The sequence below is a fragment of the Dromaius novaehollandiae genome, chromosome 3 (genome assembly GCF_036370855.1).
Source record: "Dromaius novaehollandiae isolate bDroNov1 chromosome 3, bDroNov1.hap1, whole genome shotgun sequence".
Classification (NCBI taxonomy): Eukaryota; Metazoa; Chordata; class Aves; order Casuariiformes; family Dromaiidae; genus Dromaius; species Dromaius novaehollandiae.
The window spans coordinates 6,626,776-6,645,785 of record NC_088100.1 but is presented as its reverse complement, the minus strand read 5'-3'; the positions used below and the strand labels follow the sequence as shown (position 1 = coordinate 6,645,785).

Sequence of the window (19,010 nt, the reverse complement as noted above, 5' to 3'; positions counted from 1 at the left end):
GGAAACATATCCATACTATAAATTTTTTGGAACAGGCACAGTTTTGGCCCAAATAGCACTCTCCCAAGCCACCTCCAGGCACGTGGTAGCAAAGGCCATGGATCACTCCAAATAGGCAATTTGGATGTGGCTGCTTTCTTCCAGAGGCTGAGAGTGTTTAACGGGATGGATCTGACAAAAAAATTGGCCAGGTGGCCTCAGGATCAGAGCCCGCCATGTGGCTGATCCAGCCGTGGGGATCAACCCTTCCCCAGTGGTGAAGGGGCAGGAACATGTACATCGTTCTCCTCCCTGAGCCCAGTGGCTGTGATCATGAGAGGGACCAAATGCTGCGCCGGTTGCTTTGTCCAAGGTGTTAATGGGTGGCCCAGAGCCTGTCCAAGTCACATCAGAGCCCCATCTTCCAGCGGCTGAGCTGTCATTGCCTATGGCCCTGGGATCACCTGGTGTGGGGAGGGGAGAAGGCGGCTTGGAGCAGGAGGAGGAGAAGGGAAGGGAAGGGAAGGGAAGGGAAGGGAAGGGAAGGGAAGGGAAGGGAAGGGAAGGGAAGGGAAGGGAAGGGAAGGGAAGGGAAGGGAAGGGAAGGGAAGGGAAGGGAAGGGAAGGGAAGGGAAGGGAAGGGAAGGGGATCCACTGTCAGAATGATGAGTGTAGCAATTTGTACAGAAACTGTACAAAATGGAAATTGATTTTTTTCCCCAAGAAACAAAACGATGAATCATTTTAAGCTAGGAAACTGATTTATATTTAAAAAATCCTTTCAGGAAGAAAAGCCCAGGGGATTTGGGGTTAAATCGTTGAAGAAGATTTCTCAAGAAATATTTGGCATTAGATTGGCTCCAGGGCCACAGTTTTTGTGTACCTCCTCCTGATCCCAGGGCAGGCAGCCACACTCGCCCGAGCTTCTAGATTTTCTCTGCAGTCAGTGGAGAGAAACAGATGCTTCTAGAGCATCATCGTTCTCCTAAAGTGGACAATAAAACAGTGCAGGTCAAAGCATTGCTTTCCCTCCATTGGTGATAAAGGAAGCAAAGCTGGGGCCACTAGCGCAGTGTAGACTCCTGTCCCGCTTTAAGGGAGGTAACCTCAGTCCTGCCCCTTCGGCCCCAGCACTGAGAAGCCACCCCTTCCACCAGCCCCGTGGAGATTCCAAACCATTCGTGGCACTTCTTTCAAAACGGTGCCAAACACCTTCATTTTGCAAGTCCCTCCCAACCAATGTTAAGGAGTATTTTTTCCTCTGAAGCATTTTTTCACTCAGTCGGTGATCGAGGTCCTGGAAAGCTGGCAAAAACAAACTGAAAATCCCCTTTCCCAGGGGAAGGTCACCATCAGTGCACCCACTCCATTTCTGCTTTATTTTCTCCCTGGCTTCATAAATCTTGCTTTTCTTTCTGCACAGCAGTCCAGCTTAGGAGGTGTGAGCACACACCTTTTCTGATCCGAGAGGGAAAAAGCAGATTTCCACAAGCTCTCCAAGGAGACCTTCGCCAAGTCTCACCAAGGAGAGCAGGACAGAGCAAACGAACTCCGTGCATTAGCTTGGTGCTCCAGGGTGGCAAGTATAGGCAGAGGCCAGGAGCACCTGACAGGCCTTGCTGAATGTTATTTTTCCCTATCTAGAAGACTGGCTTACAGCAAAACCCTTCAGAAAATAGCCAAGCCTAGTTTAACAGTTAGTTGTTTTTCATGGACGGAAAGAGAGAGCACGACGTTTTCTCTGAAAACACCCCACCCGAGTTCCTGGAAGAGGTGCAAGTCTCTGGTTTTAGAGTGGCTGCCTCTTACCCGGGGTTCAGGACGGGTTGTGACTCTGGTTTCAGCTCCAGCCCGCAGAAGATTCGAGGAATAGCCAGGGAACAGGGTCCACACAGAGGAACAACACCGTGTTTGTCCAGCAGGTCCAGGAGCGTCATGGTCCAGAGGACATGGAAAGTCAGAACTCAAAATTGTTTGAAGCGGAGCGTCTTCCTGCCTGGCTTCCACAACGCTGGGACTTTCATTTTAAAATCTTGAGTCTGGTCTTTTTTTGGTTTCTAGGGGCTGAGTGAGAAGAGTATCCCCCCCCATTTTTTAGATGTTTATATTCAACATCCTGAGTTTATTCATAGAGCGATGAGCCTGCCTTTAAAAAATCAAGGCCAAATCTAGGTCAAATCTGATAAACATTTTAGCCTTCGCTCCACAAAATAGGAGGGCTCAGACCCATGATCATGTTACTGCAGCTTAAGGAGGGACACCACATCAGCTACCCCGCACTAACTAACGGCGCACGCTGCAGCGCAAGTGTGAGGTACAGTGCATTAGCTTCAGACCTCTTTTACTGAGGTTTAAACACATGCTTTATCTCACATTTGCCAGTACTATTTCAATTGCATTAATTCAGTATTTGTCCGGACCCAAAGCCTCTCTGAGAGTCATTATTTTTCTATGCAAGGGAATTTATTACAGTAATTGGAGGAAGGGACCAGGAATCAAGGCTGGTCTATGGCTGAGTCTATGTTACTGCGTAGGGAGATCTGCAACATGCCCTATGAACATGGTTCTGGGATGCTCTGTGCCATGCAGCACTGGTTTGCTGGTAGTCTTTTCTGAGGGCCTCCTGATGCACAGCACGGCTGTCTGTCCTATATTCCCTCAGAAGGAAATCCAGAGTCAGAGGGGACTGGTGCATGGTCCAATTTTCTCCCAGCAAAGAGCTGGGACAAGGCAAGAGTGGGCCTGGGGACAAGGTCAAAAATCTGTTAAAGATCAGAGAGGGAAAGGGCCTTGTGGAGCACTCCTATTGCCTAGAGTAGACTCAGCCCACACTATATTCTAGATACTAAAGCAACCTGTCCTGTGACCACTGAAGAGCTGCTCTAGCCCTCAGAGTACTTCACCACTGGGCAGTCAGTTCAGGAGGCTCCTGAAACCATTTCTAACAGAAAGCACACACACAGGCACACCCTGACATGCACATACACCTGCACACTATGGCTAAGGCATTCTCTGGAAGCTAACCAGACAAAAGCTTTAATTATTTTTAGCCATTTGAAAATGATTTAGACTTCAGGATAATGTATATTTAGAAAGATATGGTATATATTAGATCCTGGAATGAAGTTATTCTACAGACGTGGTTAAACCCTTTCCCAGTCCTGCAACAAGTGTTACTCTTTAGTGGCAGCTTTGGATAGCGGTCCAATTTGAAGCAATAAGCTACTTTCAAGAGAACCAGTGGGACAAGAGTGGGCGGGAGGTCTGAGTTTCCTGTTGCCTGGACTAAGGCCTCGTTAACCCTGTGGTCCACAGAAATAGGAAACTAGTAGAAATACTGACACAAATTAAGAGCAATCTCCTCGGTGAGTAGCAAGCCTCCCCGGGGCTTGCTTTCCTGCAGGTTCTCACCTCCTGGTTGCCCTCTCTGCTGCACAGTAAAGGCTGCATCCAAACTGTTTCCCTCAGAGGACAGAGCCAACTCTGCTGGCTGGGGAGACGTCGCCATGAAATGTGTTTGAATTCAGTATCTCTGAAAGTGCTCAGCTTCACTGAACTGGGATTGGCCAAGGCATTCAAAAGCTATAGGCAGAGGGACAGACAGACATTGCACTCGGGTCTGCACACAGCATGATCGCAGCAGCTCTGTCGCCTCGGAAACGGGGCCTAAAACTTAAGTTAAAACAACAAAAAAAAGTCTAAATTAAACCTTTAAACCCAAAGGAGGACGCATTCCTTTGCAAAGCCACTCACTGCCTCCTTGGGCTTCATGTTTGTAGAGTTGCCTTCTTATTCATGGAAACAACTCGAAGCAGCAGCAGCTATCCATAGAAGTTGTTTCTACACTTGAGTCAAACAAGCCAGTCAAGATGCAACAGCCCAGACAAAGTTAGGGCAAATAAAATGCCAATAATGAAACTAGATTCATGTGGTTCAGCCCTTTTCCTCTCCTATCTTCAACATCTTTGTGACACTGCTTAGATGGCTGATACGAAAACAGGGGTCAAAGTGTCAAGAAAACAGAGGTTGTTTCCTTTGAATCAAATACAAAAAGCATCTTGCAGCTTTCTCATGTCTCAACCCAAACCAGAAAGCAGCTAAACATTGCTCAGATGAGACCGAAAGGTGCTGCCTGCAAGGGGGAGGCATCTTCACAAAAACGTATCACGTCTCTTATCTCCCCTTAGCATGCTTCAAAGCCTGGCCCACCTTATTTTTTTACATGCCCTGCTGCTCTGCGTAGACTAGACCATTTCTCCTGCTCCAAGGGATTTCTCCATATGATCAGTGCACAAGTATATCCCTGGCTTATCTACTGGAGGTGGAAAAGGTTTCTGTGAAAGAGCTGCTGCTCGCACAAGCAACCCAGCTAGCGATGCCATTTGCCATGGTCTTTCCACTACGATACAGTGCTTCATGTCCAGGCCTTCTACTGAGAACAATGTCCAAGGTCACAGACCTGAAAATCATGCTGTTGGAGCCACAAAGCCCTAAGGATAAAAACAAATCAGGCTTGGGGCAGGAAGGTTTTTTGGAAGGAGGAAGGCAGCTGATTAGACCAACTGACAAACTGTGAGCTCACGAAGCCAACTGCTAAAGGCTATAGGACAAAAAAAAAGACAAACTACATATGACCTGTAAGTCCTGTAAGAAGAAGACCAATAAAAGATGAATTTAAGAAGAAAAATTTGTAATTCCACTAGATAGCAACTGTCATGGTTACAATAGAAATACCACTTTTATGACAAATAATCTTTTCCCTTGCCTCTTCCACTGCAACCTCCCTCTCTGCTCTGCAAATGCTACCCTTGTGTCTCAGATAACTTATAAAATTACAGTAAACTCAGAGCAATTTTTTCCGAGGTTGGATTTATCCTCCAGCTTCTTCCTTTATTTCAAGTCTTAAAAATTGCTTGCCCAAGAACTTGTCATTTTTTCCACCTGGTCAATCTACCGAAAATATTATTTTGCCTCACTGATATTCAGTGAACTGGTCTCCAATACCAGCAGTTTTGGAGTCTGCAGAGGGCTGTCTTACCACTCGAATGATCAAACTACTGAGCAAAGGAGGAAGAGAAGTCTTTCCTCCTTCTGAAGTTTTCAAAGCTACCTGGAAGCCCAGCAGTCTGATTACACAGACAGTTTGGGGCTCAGCGCAGTGATGGGGTGAAGTGCTCTAGCTGGGGTTCTGCATGAGGAAACCACATATGGTGATTCCACAGTGTTGTGGCAATGCAGATATTTCATATTAACAACTGTCAGCAACGTTGCTACCTAATTGCCCACAGGACCTTCAAAACTGCAAATCTAGAGGCCAAAAATTCTTCTTTTTTCTAGGAAGGGGAAAGCCTTTCTGCAAAAGGGACAGGTTTCCTGCACGCAAAACCAGAGGCAAATCCCACATCGTCAGCACAACTTTCTCACAGTCAGTTTTGCTTATGAGGGCACACTTGCTCTTACCCACACACACACAGACACACAAACACACACAGATACGAGGTCCTGAGCCACACAGAAAGCAAAACACCCAAAGGCATCTAAGGATGCATTTCAAGGTACTTCTCCCAACAAGGAAGCTGGAGCGAGAGAAGGTTTTAAATGTTCCATCTTTAAATATTTGAATGTCATAGGAGTACTACGATACTGCATAAAAATATAGAGAGGAAAAGATCTATAATCTATTGGCCCTAATCCTTGAGCATCAGCAAATTAGCACTTGACGTAAGGAGTCCAGCAGTGGTGGGCCAGAATCTGTTCCCCTTGTCATCTTGTACATGCTAGAGAATATTCATTCTGGTATCTAACTTAGGTGCCTGAATTAGCAGTCTACGCTTGCTACGTACTCTGCGAAACTTTTACAGGGCAATTCAGCTTCCCAGTTGAGGAATAAACTTAAATGCCTTAAATGAGTCACTACCCCCTGTGAAAGGAAAATCTGCAGGATTTGATTCTACCATTTATTAGCTGAAGCAAGTTAGTACTCTAAGTATCTCACAAACACTGTTTTCAAATCTTTTTTGTTAACCCAAAGAGGTTCGACTAGACTGAACAACTATTACCTCTTTCTGAAAAAAACTGCCAAAATTCCAGCCCCCTCTTTCCTTTTTCACTGGGATTGGTATTGACCTGCTAAGAAGAAATGTGCTTACTGGCAAGACATTGGCCTTTTCCAGAAAAAGGTCATCATAGTCTCTCAATTCTTTGAAATTCGCCTTGTCACAAATATTTACAAATGGGTACATATTTTACTAAGAAATACTGATTTCTTCAAAGTTGTGAAGCAGCCAAAAAGCCTTGGAAGTAAACCAATAACTGTACTTCAAGTTTAATGAAGTAACTAAATAACAATCACTTTTCCCAAATGCAGAAACAGACACTGCAGGATTCATACATCAGATTTCTTGTCCCATAGATATCTGTATCCACTTGTTATCATAGCTCAAAAGCCATCCTTGACTTAGCAAGCTGTTAAATGCAGAGGCATTTCACTAATACCTATCTAAAAAGTTATGCAGTTGGTTATTCCGTGTCCATCACTCCTCAGTCCCAAAAAGAGAGTGAGCTTAAGCCATGTTTTCCAAAGTGAACTACTTATCATTCTGTGAGATGGCCAAAAATTTGATTTCCCCTCTTTTTCATATTGTGTGTGGGTGCGTATGTGCTTATGAGTGTCGCGTCTTCCTTCTTTGAGGTTCTATTTCTTATTTGTAGTTGTTGTGGCAAAGAAACACTAAAGAAATGAGTTTTACATTTTGTTCGCCGGCTGCTGAGGTCTGCGGTCATCCTCACCTCCTTCCAGAGAGATTGGCTAAGCAAGTACCATGCTTTCTGAGTTGTCATGGCTCCCGCAGGACAAGAGCATTAACAGAAGTTTTGGCCTGGGGTGCAGGGACCCTTCTAAGCAGACTTTAGCAGAGCTTTCACCAGAGGACCCCCAAGCGTGGCACTCCCAACCCACCCGGCCCCTTCTGCAGCCCCATGAGCAGCGTTGCGTGCCCCGAGAGGCATCTTCCCCACAGGGGGATGGTTGCTGGGAAAAGTCACAGAATCACAGAATGGTTGAGGTTGCAAGGGACCTCTGGAGATCATCTAGTCCAACCCCTCTGCTCAAGCAGGTCACCTAAAGCACATTGCCCAGGACTGTGTCCAGGTGGCTTTTGAGTATGTCCAGGAAAGCAGGCTCCACAACCTCTCTGGGCAAGCTGTCCCAGTGCTTGGTCACCCTCACAGTAATAAAGTCTTTCCTTATGTTCAGATGAAACTTTCATCAGTAGCTGAAATGCCTCTTCTCTGACTTAAATCAACTTTGGCCATGAGCAACAAGAGCTACTGAGTGATCATACTGACATTAAATTTGCTGAACTTCCAACAGGGGGTAGGAGACTGGGGCTACAAGACTTTCCAGAGTCCTGGAAACAATCAAAAAATATCCTGAGGGCTGGACCAGCCGTGTTAACATTGGTGTTCACCATGGCTACTGGCTTGCCCACTAAGACCACCAAAAAGTACCAAAGGGCCAACGCTATATTAAATCTGGCAGCAACTTCAACAAGTCTACGCTTTCCCAAAGTGTAGGCTTTAGCTTTGCTCTTTGATAGGAAGAAGTAGCCAGATGCAAGACCTGAACGCTGACCCTCGATTGTCAAATTTTTCAGAATGAAGTAGCTGGAACAGGAGTCACTTTAGGGTGATATTGCTTCCAAGGGAAAGCTAACATTTTGGCTTAGAGAGGACTTGGAGATTTTGCCTTGGACTCAAAGCACTGTGGATCGATCTCCATTTTGGCGCTGAGTTCAGGCCAGTGTGTGCACAAGGAAGGATTGCGTTGCATGACAGTAAAAAGGCTGCGTGTAAAGTGCTAAAACCTGCTTTTGTTTGCGGTATGCATTTATCTGTCTTTATTGAGGTTTCACCCGTCAGCCCTGCTGAGATCAGCGTGAGTCCCCCACCGACGGGACTTGTGCAGACTTAGGGAGTATGCCACCTCCTCTGCACCACTGTTTGCTCAACTAGAAGCGTTTTATATTTTCCTGTCTCTAGGTTGTCACGCTGCAGATGACCTAAATTATATCTCTATTTTTTTTTCCTCCACAGAGGGAGGTCTGAAGTCAGCCTGGTGTACCTGTGAGCAGCCAATTGCCCCTGATGAAAGGACAATTGCACTCAACAAGGAGCAGCAAGTGCCTCTTTCTGTCCTCCACCGCTGGGCTCCAGGCAGGAGTTGCCACCACAAGAAGCGTGACCAGGTCCTTCCCCGCTGTGCCAGGCAGAATTAAACTAATAAAGCCAGCAAGGGACAATGACCAGGTAACGCAGTGGTTTGTCAGCACATTATCTGCTGCTATTTTCTGTCGCATGAGGAGTTGGCGAGCTGCTCCTGGGCAGAAGCCCACAATAAACCAAGTGCCAGACTTAACGTGGATATCCTGAAAAAGTATCTTTTATAAATAAATCCAGCGCAAAGAAAAATTGTCCATGCGCCTGTTAAACTAAGCAACTAAAATGAGTTCCTAATTGGAAACGTATGAAACTAGCAGTTTTGGGGATCTTCTCTGCAAGGCGGAGATGGGGAGGCCTGCAATGGCACCTACAAAACCTCTGCTCATTGGCAGGGAAAAGGGTTGCACAAACTCTCTGTAAACATCTTTATCTGCAGTCATTTGCCGGCAATCCTAAATATTGAATGAGTTCTCCCTGTCATTTCACAATGGATTTCCTCGGGTTTCTAGGAACTGTTTTCTAAGACTGTCATTCAGCATATGAGAAAAATGTGTGAACGTGATGCACAGTCAATTCTTTTTTTCTCTTGGTCATTGTCTGATTATAGAAAAACATCATGTAACCACATACCCTACTCTTCTCTAACACCCTCCATCCAATATCTATGAGCATATTACAAACATGAGAGATTTTACTGGTATTTCAAAGATCCCTGCCTGGGGGTATTGTGCTATCAGTGCTATAACACAAGGAAAATATGATTTAAGGAGTAGTATGAAGCCCTACAGCAAGTAATTGGCAGAACTGAGTGCATCTTTCTTAGTGTCCAATACAGTGCCTTATAAAGAGATTATTCAGTCTCTCTCTAGTCGGTAAAATTACTGTTTTCCAGTGTTATAAATAGACAAATACAATAACTAAGGAAAGGAAACACGGTGAAGGAGAAAGTAGAAAAGATGGAACAACGATGCCGTTTTAAATCTCTATCCTCAGTTCATCATTTTACCATTTTCTAAGGCAAAGAACAAGTCAAATAAATTCCTTGTTGACTGGTACTTTCTACAGCTCATGAAAGCCAAGCACTGTGGATTTTGCAGATCTTTAAAGTACAGGCAGAAATTCCAGCCAGTGATGCCATATGTTACTCAAAAATCCAGAAAGGTGCAGAAAGTGCTGTAAGACATGCCACAACTGATCTGAAAAGGGACAGAAATATAAACTGGATTTTCTGTCCTCATTTTAAGATCTTGCTGCCAAACAGGGGTTTACAAAGAAAGACCTCTGGAGATTTCTCAAACTTCTTGGCTTATTCTCCTGGTGTTCGTCTTAACAGAAATCAGCTGTTCTCCTTCTCACTTGTACAGGCTTTGCAGCATAGAGTTTAGCATCTGGCCCAGCTATTACTAAAAAAAAACGAGAACATCCTGCTCTGTTAGGAGAACACCACTACTGGCAACAAAAGGACAAAGATCATTTGCATTCACGATTCCAGAGATCTGCCCAGATTATTTGCTCTATTTTTCCTTTTTCTTTCTCCCCTCCCTCTGTGGACAGAGCCATGGCCTTGCTTTCCTGTTTCCTGATATTTCCTAACCCGCCTTGCATGGCCCCGGAGCTGGAATAAGAACTGTGCTTTCCTGGGAGACGCTCTCTTGCAGTAGTTGGACGCAACAGGGTTGTTTTAAGCTACTTAGGACCTCTTTTTTCAAGGGAGGAAATGAAAAAGTAAACAAAGTTGTGTGTGTGTGGAGGCGAACGGGAGGGACTGCCTTGGCATGTAGGCTCCAACTTTATTTTTAAAAGTGCTCTCAGGCTAGAGCCTGTAGGAATACAAACGAAGGGGTGGAGATGAGAAGCTGCTAAGCACTGGATTCCCATTGACTTGCAGCAAGGTTTTAAAGCCTGACACCACACTGCTTTCCCAACCCAAGATCCAGGGAAGGGAGCATACTGCACCCGGGGGGTTCAGGGCAGCCGGGGGGAGAAGCTCTTTCCTCAGAGGACGACTCTGAGACGGGGCGCCCAGAAGCCCTGCTGAACTGCCAAGCTTGTGAGACACCAAAACTTGGCTAGACAAAGCCATGGCTGACCAGATCCAGTGGTGGCAGTGGTCCGAGCAGGCAGTTGGCCTGGATGACCTACAAAGGCGGCTTCCAACCAACGTCTCTTCACCGATAACATCGACATTTTGGAGCCAAGAAATGTTGGCATCAAAAACCACTGGGCTATTAATAGCAGGTCTTCAGCTGATCTCCACTAGCGTAATCACCAGCTGAATTTGGCCTAGCGATGCACATTAATCACTAGCAAGTTACCACAGTGTATCGGCTTGAACAGGGGTTGTTTGCTTTTCTCTAAGTGGTGGGACAACCCGCGAGCTCCAACTGCTTGTCGGGATGATTCTGGCGAGCGGGAGCGGCCAAGTGGTGTGTTCCCCGCTTGCAGACCAAGTGATATCTGCTTTTTTCCCTGCCCACCGCAAATCCAAAGGAAATCTGTTGAGACAGCACAACTTGGCCTTGTGTCTGCATTGTTTTTTCACCAGATCAGCAGTCTGGAAACTGGGTCAATTTTTCTAAACATGTGGTTTAGAAATGTGCTGTTCAAAGGGACACTGTCCAATGGCGTGAGACCAAAATTAGATTTGTAGTAAAAAAAAAAAAAAAGACCAAAAAAAAGTTCAAAGCTCTTTGTAAACACTGAGTCCTTGGGACACACTGACAACATAGGAAAACAGTAACTTCCCCACTTTATATTTAGGGAAACTGAAGCATAAAGAGGAGTCCAAAGCTGCCTGAAGAATCACAGACAACAATTTCCCAGCTACAGAACCAAAGCTAAGTTGTCTCATCTTTGCAAATTCTTACCAACATAATTATAGGGATTTTATTTTATCTATCACCTGAACTGCAATAGCATTGAGACTGTGCAGAAAACAAGGGCAAGCACTGCAGACAGTTGAGACAAACGGCTCCAGCTGGGCAAAATATGAGAATTAGTCAGCACCAACGAAGGAAATTCAAGTCCCCTTGTTAAGTTGCTTAGGTTACATAGTGGACCATCAGAAACACAGGTTACATCCTCTCTATAAAATGTTTATCTGCATGAAAGTAGCAGGGCAGAGCCAGTAACTTCAATATTGAGTGATGTTACTCAAGTTACTGTATTTTCACTGCTAGACACATTGGGAAATTCAGACCTTGTTCTCTTTGTATCTCGTATCCTGCTTTTTTAAGGGGGCTAACGGCTTCCTATTCACCAAGGAGCTGAGAGATTGCGAGATGCCCAGATATCCCCCTCCCAGGCTATATAAGTATCACAAGGAGACACTGTGGGAACAGTCCCATGCAGCCCAGACAACTATTACACTGGTAGACCTACAGAGAAAAAAATATAGTGACAGCAAGCCAAAGAGAGCCCTTTTCAATGCTACATACTCAATTTTTGCTTTAAGCTCAGGCTAAGGCTTTTCCAGCAAGCTGCTGCTTAAAAATAGTCAACCTGTTCCCAGGATTCCACCTGCCATGATCAGCCTCCATGACCTATCCACAGACCAGAAGTTTCTGGTGGATCTCCTCACTACTTTAACCTGCCCAACAAATGCTTCTGGCTGACAGACCTTGGCCGCTGGATTGCTCTCCGACTTCTCTGCAAGCGTTGGGTCGAGCATCGGCTGTGTGAGCTGCAGGGCTGGGCACCTGCATTGCCCCAAACCCGTTCTTACCCCATTAAATGATCTAATGTGAACTCCCCCAGGGCCTCTGCAGCAGTCTTAAGCAGCGCATTGGCCATCTGCTAGCAGGCTCCCTGGGGACGGATTTCACCCCAAAATACTGATTAATTTTCTCAGTAAGTGACGGGCTCTAAAGCGCATGACCATGCAGAAGGTGACTAGACGGTACATGTCAATCGCTTGAATATACACCTGAGGTTATTTCCTTCTTTCCACCAGTAAACAGCTTGATGATTTTTTTTATTTGGTGCCAACACAGGGCTTGGTGCTGAACAGCGAAGTTGGCCCCTGCTCCATCTCTCTCCCCCACTCTCCCCAAAAGCTGTTTCAGGCACAGAGAAGGCTGATTTAGACCAGTGGCTGCCAACATGGGATTTCTTTGAGACCCTCCAGTGCTGCTCGCAGCCACAGGAAATTAAACAGTTAAAGCCGAGGCCAACAGGGAGAAGGCGAGCGAGATGTGGCCCGTGTTACATTAGCTGCGTGGGGACCAGCCAAGGTCTGACACCGGCGATGGAGAGCTGCTGTTCGACCCCCTCGCAGTGCAAAAGCAAGAAGCTACTCGGTGACACTGAGAGGTGGGAAAGCCAGTGGTCACCGCCTATTGTAGGAGGCATTTTAGACCTTATCTCCTAAACGTGCTTCGATGCTGATGTCACCCCCCCCCATGATGCTGTCTGCAGCATGACTTGTTCCTAAGTGACACCAGGGCTGAGAGGTTAGACCCCACACAAGAAGGGATGCTGGAAAAAGAGCAAATACGCACGCAAGCACACGTGCATGGGGGTGCACGCCCGCGTCCACACCCACACATCCATCTGCCTCGTCATCGGGCAGTCCTCTGAGCTGCTCCAAGCAGCTCATTTTGCTACTGAAGCAGTGCCTTCCTGGCTAAGCCATAAGAGCGAGAGTGGCCCAAAGCAGAAAGGGGGAAGGAAAGCGACAGCCAGAGCCTGAACATGAAGCACGAGAGGGAAACCCATGGGAACTGCCCTGGAATCACAGCAGGGGTTGCTTTCTCCTAGCCCTGTGTCCTGCCCACAATCCGCTGTTGAGATCGGCTCAGGGAAAGGTGCCAGGAACCAAGAGAAGATAGACGGATCACTGTGGCTCCTCAGTAACCTGCCCATGTTCACGTTTCACCCTGTCAAAGCTCATCCTGTGGCCTGATTTACTGTGTTACCCCTACAGTCATCCAAGCAGGTTTTAGCCTGGACGACCTGCAGCAGGGAGCTCCACAGCTGAATTCACATGGTAATTCGGGTGGGAAGGGACCTTGGGAGGTCTCCAGCCCAATCTCCTGCTCAAAGCAGGCTCAGCTATGGGGGCAGAGCAGGTTGCTCAGAGCCTTATCCGGCCGGCTCTTGCAAACCTCCAAGGACAGAGGTTACACAAGCTCTCTGGGCCTCTGTTTTACTGCATGACCATCCAAATTGTGAAAAATTACTAGTTTCCCTTAATGAGCTTTGGATTAAATGAGCAGGAGTATAAGGAACCCCCCTCTATGCCCTGACTAGCTGAGATGGGTTAACCTGTGTACCAGAGGGCAGCAGAAAGCCTTAGCACTCACATTTATCATGTAAGATCTCCTAAAGCTATTAATATAGCAACGCATCCCAGAGCACTGACTGTCTTGCTTGGCTCTTCGCCCTCAGATAAAGCTTCCCTAAAGCCAGGACCCCGACTACAGGTTGGAATGAAAGTACCCTCAAAAACCCCCAAACATTATCTCGGTCTTCAACCACCACGCACCAAGTGTGTAAGTCCATGTTAAAACGAACAGAGCTTACATAATTACTGCCATTTCAAGTTTCCTCATTAAACTTCAGAGCTAAAGGTTTCTTGAAACCAGCAGAACCTCATTGCTCTCTGTGCTACCATTCCTCCTTTGCGGACTCAAGAAATGTCTAAAAAGGATAAGAACTTACTATGAAACCAGGCACAAGCTTGCAAACAACTCCTGCCCTCTCCTCTCCTCCTGAAGACAGCCCTGGGTGAACTTAACGTCACCGTCATTAGCTCCATCTCCTTCTACCCCTGACACTAGGCTGGAGGAAAAATTGCCTCCTCCCCAGTCTCCTCCCTCTTCATATATCTTTCCCTCCTTGGCAACTGGTGTTGCTTCAGGCCATGCAAATCATGAGATTATCTGTAACTGCATTCCTCAGGTCTGACCAGGCGGAGGTGGGGATAGCGCAACCCCGATCCTGCAACAGCGCCAGATATCAAAATCCCTCCCCACTGCTTTGGAAAGCCCTTCCAGCTTTTGCTACACCTCCAGCTCTGCTCACAGTGCCTTCCTGACGGAATGTTTCTGTTAATGGCAGTTGTTAGGTTTCAGAGTTAATGATAGATTGAGATGAATACAGCAGTTCACACTCAAAGAAGTATTTCCAGTAGTTTGCAGACTTGGGAAAAGAAGCAACTTTCGAGATCAGATTTAGAAGGTTTCCTTTATCCTCAGCAGGCCTGCAAACTTCCTTTTTATATTTAGTTGAAAATTTCAGCACTGCACAAATTGATGGGGCCACCGCTGAAGGGCCAGCACCGTGCCCCACTGCGTATTCACTTTACCCAGCCCCTGACTGCTCACAGATATGAGGTGCATGGCTACGGGGAGACAGCGGAAGAAAAAGCAGCATAGAAGAATATTAACAAAAAAAGCCATTTTATTGAAAATGAAATTCAAACTTCAAATTAATATTACAATCATGAGAAAATGCCAAACAATTCAATTTACAGTTGCAACATACAATACAAATAGTCCCTTTGAAGTTGAAGTAAACTGATCCACAATCATCGTCTGTGGCACAAAGCAGAATGTGTTTGTACAATATGTGCATGAAAAGCAAATCTCGGGTGACAGCGTTTGAAAAAATAAAAAAAATTAAAGCTTGTATTTACACAAAATGCTACAAATATTTTGTTCCAGCAGAAATCCAAGACTGGTAAAGCATATTTAACAACAAAAAAAAATGGAATGTCACTCATCTTACCTAAAACAAAAGTTACTGTAAAAGTATGGTTTTGGCTGATATACTTAAAAGTATTGCATTAAAAAAAAAAAAAAAAAAAGCAAAGTTATCTGTAAACATGGAAGTAAACAAACATCTAAAAAGTTCTCAGAAAAATGTTAAAATGAAATGCATTATATTTAAAAACAATAAGAAAGTCGGGGCGGGGGGGGTCAGAGGATTGGGCTGCTTTGCTGTCGCATGCCCGGCCGGCACGGGTGGGAGTTATTGCTGGCGTTGGCGCTGCCGGCGGGGCGACTCGCCCGGCCCCTGCGGCCGAGGGGCAGCTTTCCCGCGAGCCGGGCGCAAAGTGCAAAATGTTCCCCCGCTCCGGGATGCCCAGCGGCCGACTGTTCGGAAAGGCTCTTCCCGTGGCACCCCAGGGAGCCCGGGGGGTCGCCGAGCTGCTTTCCGCATCGGCGCTGCCCCCGGGAGGCATCGGCTCGCCCTCGGGAGGAAGAGCAGAAATCCTCCGCTCTGCCGAAGGGCCAGCGCCCCTGTTCTGCGGGGAGTAAATCTTTGGTAGGACAAGAGAGCTGCAAAGTAACAAAGGCAATTTTTTAAATCTTTCGATCTCCGAGCAGCGCCAAAGCTGCCGCTCTCCGAAGGGAAGGGCTGGTGTAGTACCTTTGGGAAAACCCCTTTCCGGAGATGCTAAGCACCTCGCAAAACGTCACACGGTCTCCTAAGATGAGCTACCTAACACGTTTCTTTTTTTTTTTTTTCCTTTTTCCTCCTGAAATCCTGAATCGAGAGCATTTCCAAGCAAACTCGGAAGCGTTTGCAAACAGCTCGGCCATGCATTTCTGCGTCAGCCCGTGCAGCTCCCCCCCGATAAACCCGGGGGTGAACGTCTGCCCCGAAGGGGCCGCTTCGAAAAACGCGAGGCCACAAAGCGGATTCTGTCGGGGCTGAGCGAAACGCAGATCCCGGCTACGCTGGATTTATCCAGAAACAAAAGACAAGTGCTTGAATTTTACAACAAAGTCTTAAAAAAAAAAAAGAAAAAAACGAAAAAAAAAAAAAAGAAGAATCTGGGTTGCTGCCTGCAGCCACTCTAACGACATTTCAACACAAAAGCACCCTAAAAATTACTTAATATGCATACAGTAAACCTTAAAAAGCCTTTCTCAGCAATAACAAATAATGTACAAATATAGTACCTTTTATTAAATAGGAAACAGCTTGCACTGGCAGTACATCTTTTTCTCTTGCTTACTAAACAAAAAAACAAAAAGAAACAAGAAAAAACTGAAATGTGTAACCAGACACTGGCTTTTAAGTGCTGCTGAGACTAACAAACGTATCTTACAGGTACAAACAAGTGGGCAGCGGTACGCTTCAAGCCACCACCAGCCACCAATAAATAGAATTACAGCTTCCATCTTTGAAGGAAACCTAAGTATTAGAAAAAGTGTCTTACTTATACTTTAAGCATACTTGGTATACAACCTTTAGAAGGCAAAGACTTTTTTTTCTTTTTCTTTTTTTAGGGCATCGCACAAATCGGAGGGCTGCACCAGGCTAACGTCACCTCGCTGGCGCTTAGCAGTGGAGCTGCTAACGGAGAGGGAGCGGGTCGGCACCGGGTATGGCCCGGGCCGCGGGCGCCGCGATGCTCGGCTCGAGGCCGAGCGAACGCAAAGACCGTTTCTAGCTTTAGCATTTAATGCTAAGGACTGGCGAGCGGGGACGTCTGAGCCACTCACGTCTCGACGAGGGGGCTGCGACTTCGGGGCCGGGCTCCTGCCCGCTCACCCTTCCTCCCATCTCTGAGCAACATGATGCTGCGACCTGACGTGCATTTTTAAAGCACAGTGGCGAACGGCTCTGATTTATTTATTTTTTTCAAAAAAACCTGCCAACGTTCAAAGCATGTTGCCAAAACAGAATGTTTTAAACGTATTTTCAAATCGGGAAGTCTTGAGAAAAATCCTGGGAGAGGAAGAAAGCAGGTGAGGGGTGGGAACCACTTCATCCTTCCTACCGTTCATTTTTCCAGTGTCTCCGCAACTACTGATCAAAAGGCAAGACTGTGTTGAAGGCAACCAGACAGCTAATAAAATATTTTTAACGCGATTATTTCCTTCATAAGTTATACAAAAGGGTCCGACATGCAAAAGCACTCGATGTGGATGCGTTTGGGTTGGTTTCTGTGTTTTTAAATCACCTTGTAAACTGGTTTGCACTGGAACTGCTTTTCAGAGCTGGGTAAAGCTTTGAGGTTTACACCATTGCAGAAATGTAATAATTATAAAAAAAAAAATACTTTTAGAGACCGAAGTCAATATATCATTACATTAAGAAACGTTTAAAGGGTCCAAATGTCATTAAATAATTATAAATATTCTTTTAAAGTTATATGATGATTCATGTTAGCAAACAACCTCAAATTTTACACATTTATAATTTAAAAAAAAAATAAAAAAGAACATAGCCGAACACAAATACTATGTATACCATTTTGGCTCTAGTAATATATATTGCCATTTTCATATTTTGCATAAGTAACAATGTTTTGTTTTTATTTTAAAAGGATTTGGTTTTTATTTTTGGTTTTTGGTTAACTGGAAGAAGGCAAAATTAATAGATGCAAAAGCAAAAAGGAAACTCCAGGGCTGTCTATCCTAACTTGAAGACTTGTTCTCTTTAAGTACCCCAAAACAAAACAAAAGCAAAAAAACAAAAAGGAAAAAAAGAGAAGATGAACACAGAGAAGTTCCAACTTTCATCTGCAGCAAGGCTCGGGGCAGAATCTGGGGACAGCTATTTTCATCTGAACGTATCATGGCAAAGTGGAAGCAACTTGATCTTTGCTTGCCTTTTTATGTGCACCAAAACAAGCCGGTTGAATTGCACTACGCGTGTGAACAGGGTCCCGTACGTTGTATGATTGCAACTGTATCTGGAGTTCATGGCTCTCTTTTGGGAAAAATAAAATGGAGCGCAGCCTTTGCCTTGCATCACCATGTTTCTCCTCACAGCTGGGGAGTCCGTTCGCTCCTCCTTGGCAAAAGAACTCACTAGCTATCACAACTCTAGACAAAAAAAAAAAAAAAAAAAAAAAAAAGGAAGGGGGGTATCTTTTTGTGTGTAAAAAGTACTTTTTAAATATAAAACAAGGTAAAATGGTTCCAAGAAAAAAAGATAGATATATATGTGCTTTGATCCACATAATCTGAAACATGGGTTGTGGTGGTGTGTTGGTTACTCTCGTGTTATTTATGGCCATTATCATCCCATTTACACAGTTGCACATATCGGTAAAATCTATTTCAAAAAAAAAAAAAACAACCAAAAAAAAAACCAAAAAGAAAACCCCCAAATAACCAGGCACTTTGTAGTTAGTCGACCGTTTGTTTTTGGCTCGCGGTGGTCGGGCCGGGCGGAAGCAATCTCAGTACGGCCTCCAAACGGACTCATCCATCCTGCCACTAGAATTCAAGACGGTTGGGGAGCTGCTGTGGCTGCCATCCGCCTCCACCCCGTCACTCTGGTTGGGCAAGTTAGGGTTTAAGAGCGTGCTGCCGTTGGCCGCGGTGGTGCACGGAGGAAGCATCCTGGAAGGGGAGCGGTCCCCTCCCGGCACCATGGGGAACTGGTATGATCCTGACGAAGTGCCATAGTAGAGATATGGAGTGCTGCTGGTCTGGAAAGGTCCACTTTGGTTTTGGGAAGAGCCGGGGTAGGGCGGTGGTAGGTAGGTGTGGTAGTGAGTGGTTGCGGACATACCCAGTGACATGCCTGAGGTGACTGGCGGTGTATAGGTAAAGGTAGCTGGATAGTGCATTCGTGGGTTGGAGAAGCGGCTCTCAGTGAGGGATGAAATGCTTGTGAACTGCCTGGGATCTGAAAATGGGCCCAGCTCTGAAGCACCTAAAAAATTATAACAAAAGACGGGGGAAAACAATTCTGTAAATACTGTGGTTTTTTTTAGCAAGTGCCGATAGTTTCTTTTTTCTTTTTTTTTTTTTAAAGAAAACCCACTTCTTTCTGCCCCCAAAAGAACAGCAGATCAAAGCAAATAATACATTGCAAGGAACAGAGTCATATACCTGTCTCCT

The 19,010-nt window shown here is 45.6% G+C and overlaps 1 protein-coding gene across 4 annotated transcripts in view; it reads right to left on the bottom strand.

The window, feature by feature from the left end:
* The window catches only part of RUNX2 (RUNX family transcription factor 2), a 213,828-nt gene that overhangs the window by 50,747 nt on the left and 144,071 nt on the right, over positions 1 to 19,010 (bottom strand). For 2 of the 4 annotated variants that reach the window (XM_064508307.1, XM_064508306.1), the window contains one exon: positions 14,584 to 18,822. The exons of the other annotated variants lie outside the window; for them this stretch is intronic. In XM_064508307.1, coding sequence (XP_064364377.1) covers positions 18,344 to 18,822 — 479 coding nt within the window. In that variant the 3' untranslated portion in view covers positions 14,584 to 18,343. Of the gene's footprint in view, positions 1 to 14,583; positions 18,823 to 19,010 lie in introns of those variants that run through there. 4 annotated transcript variants of the gene reach the window in all.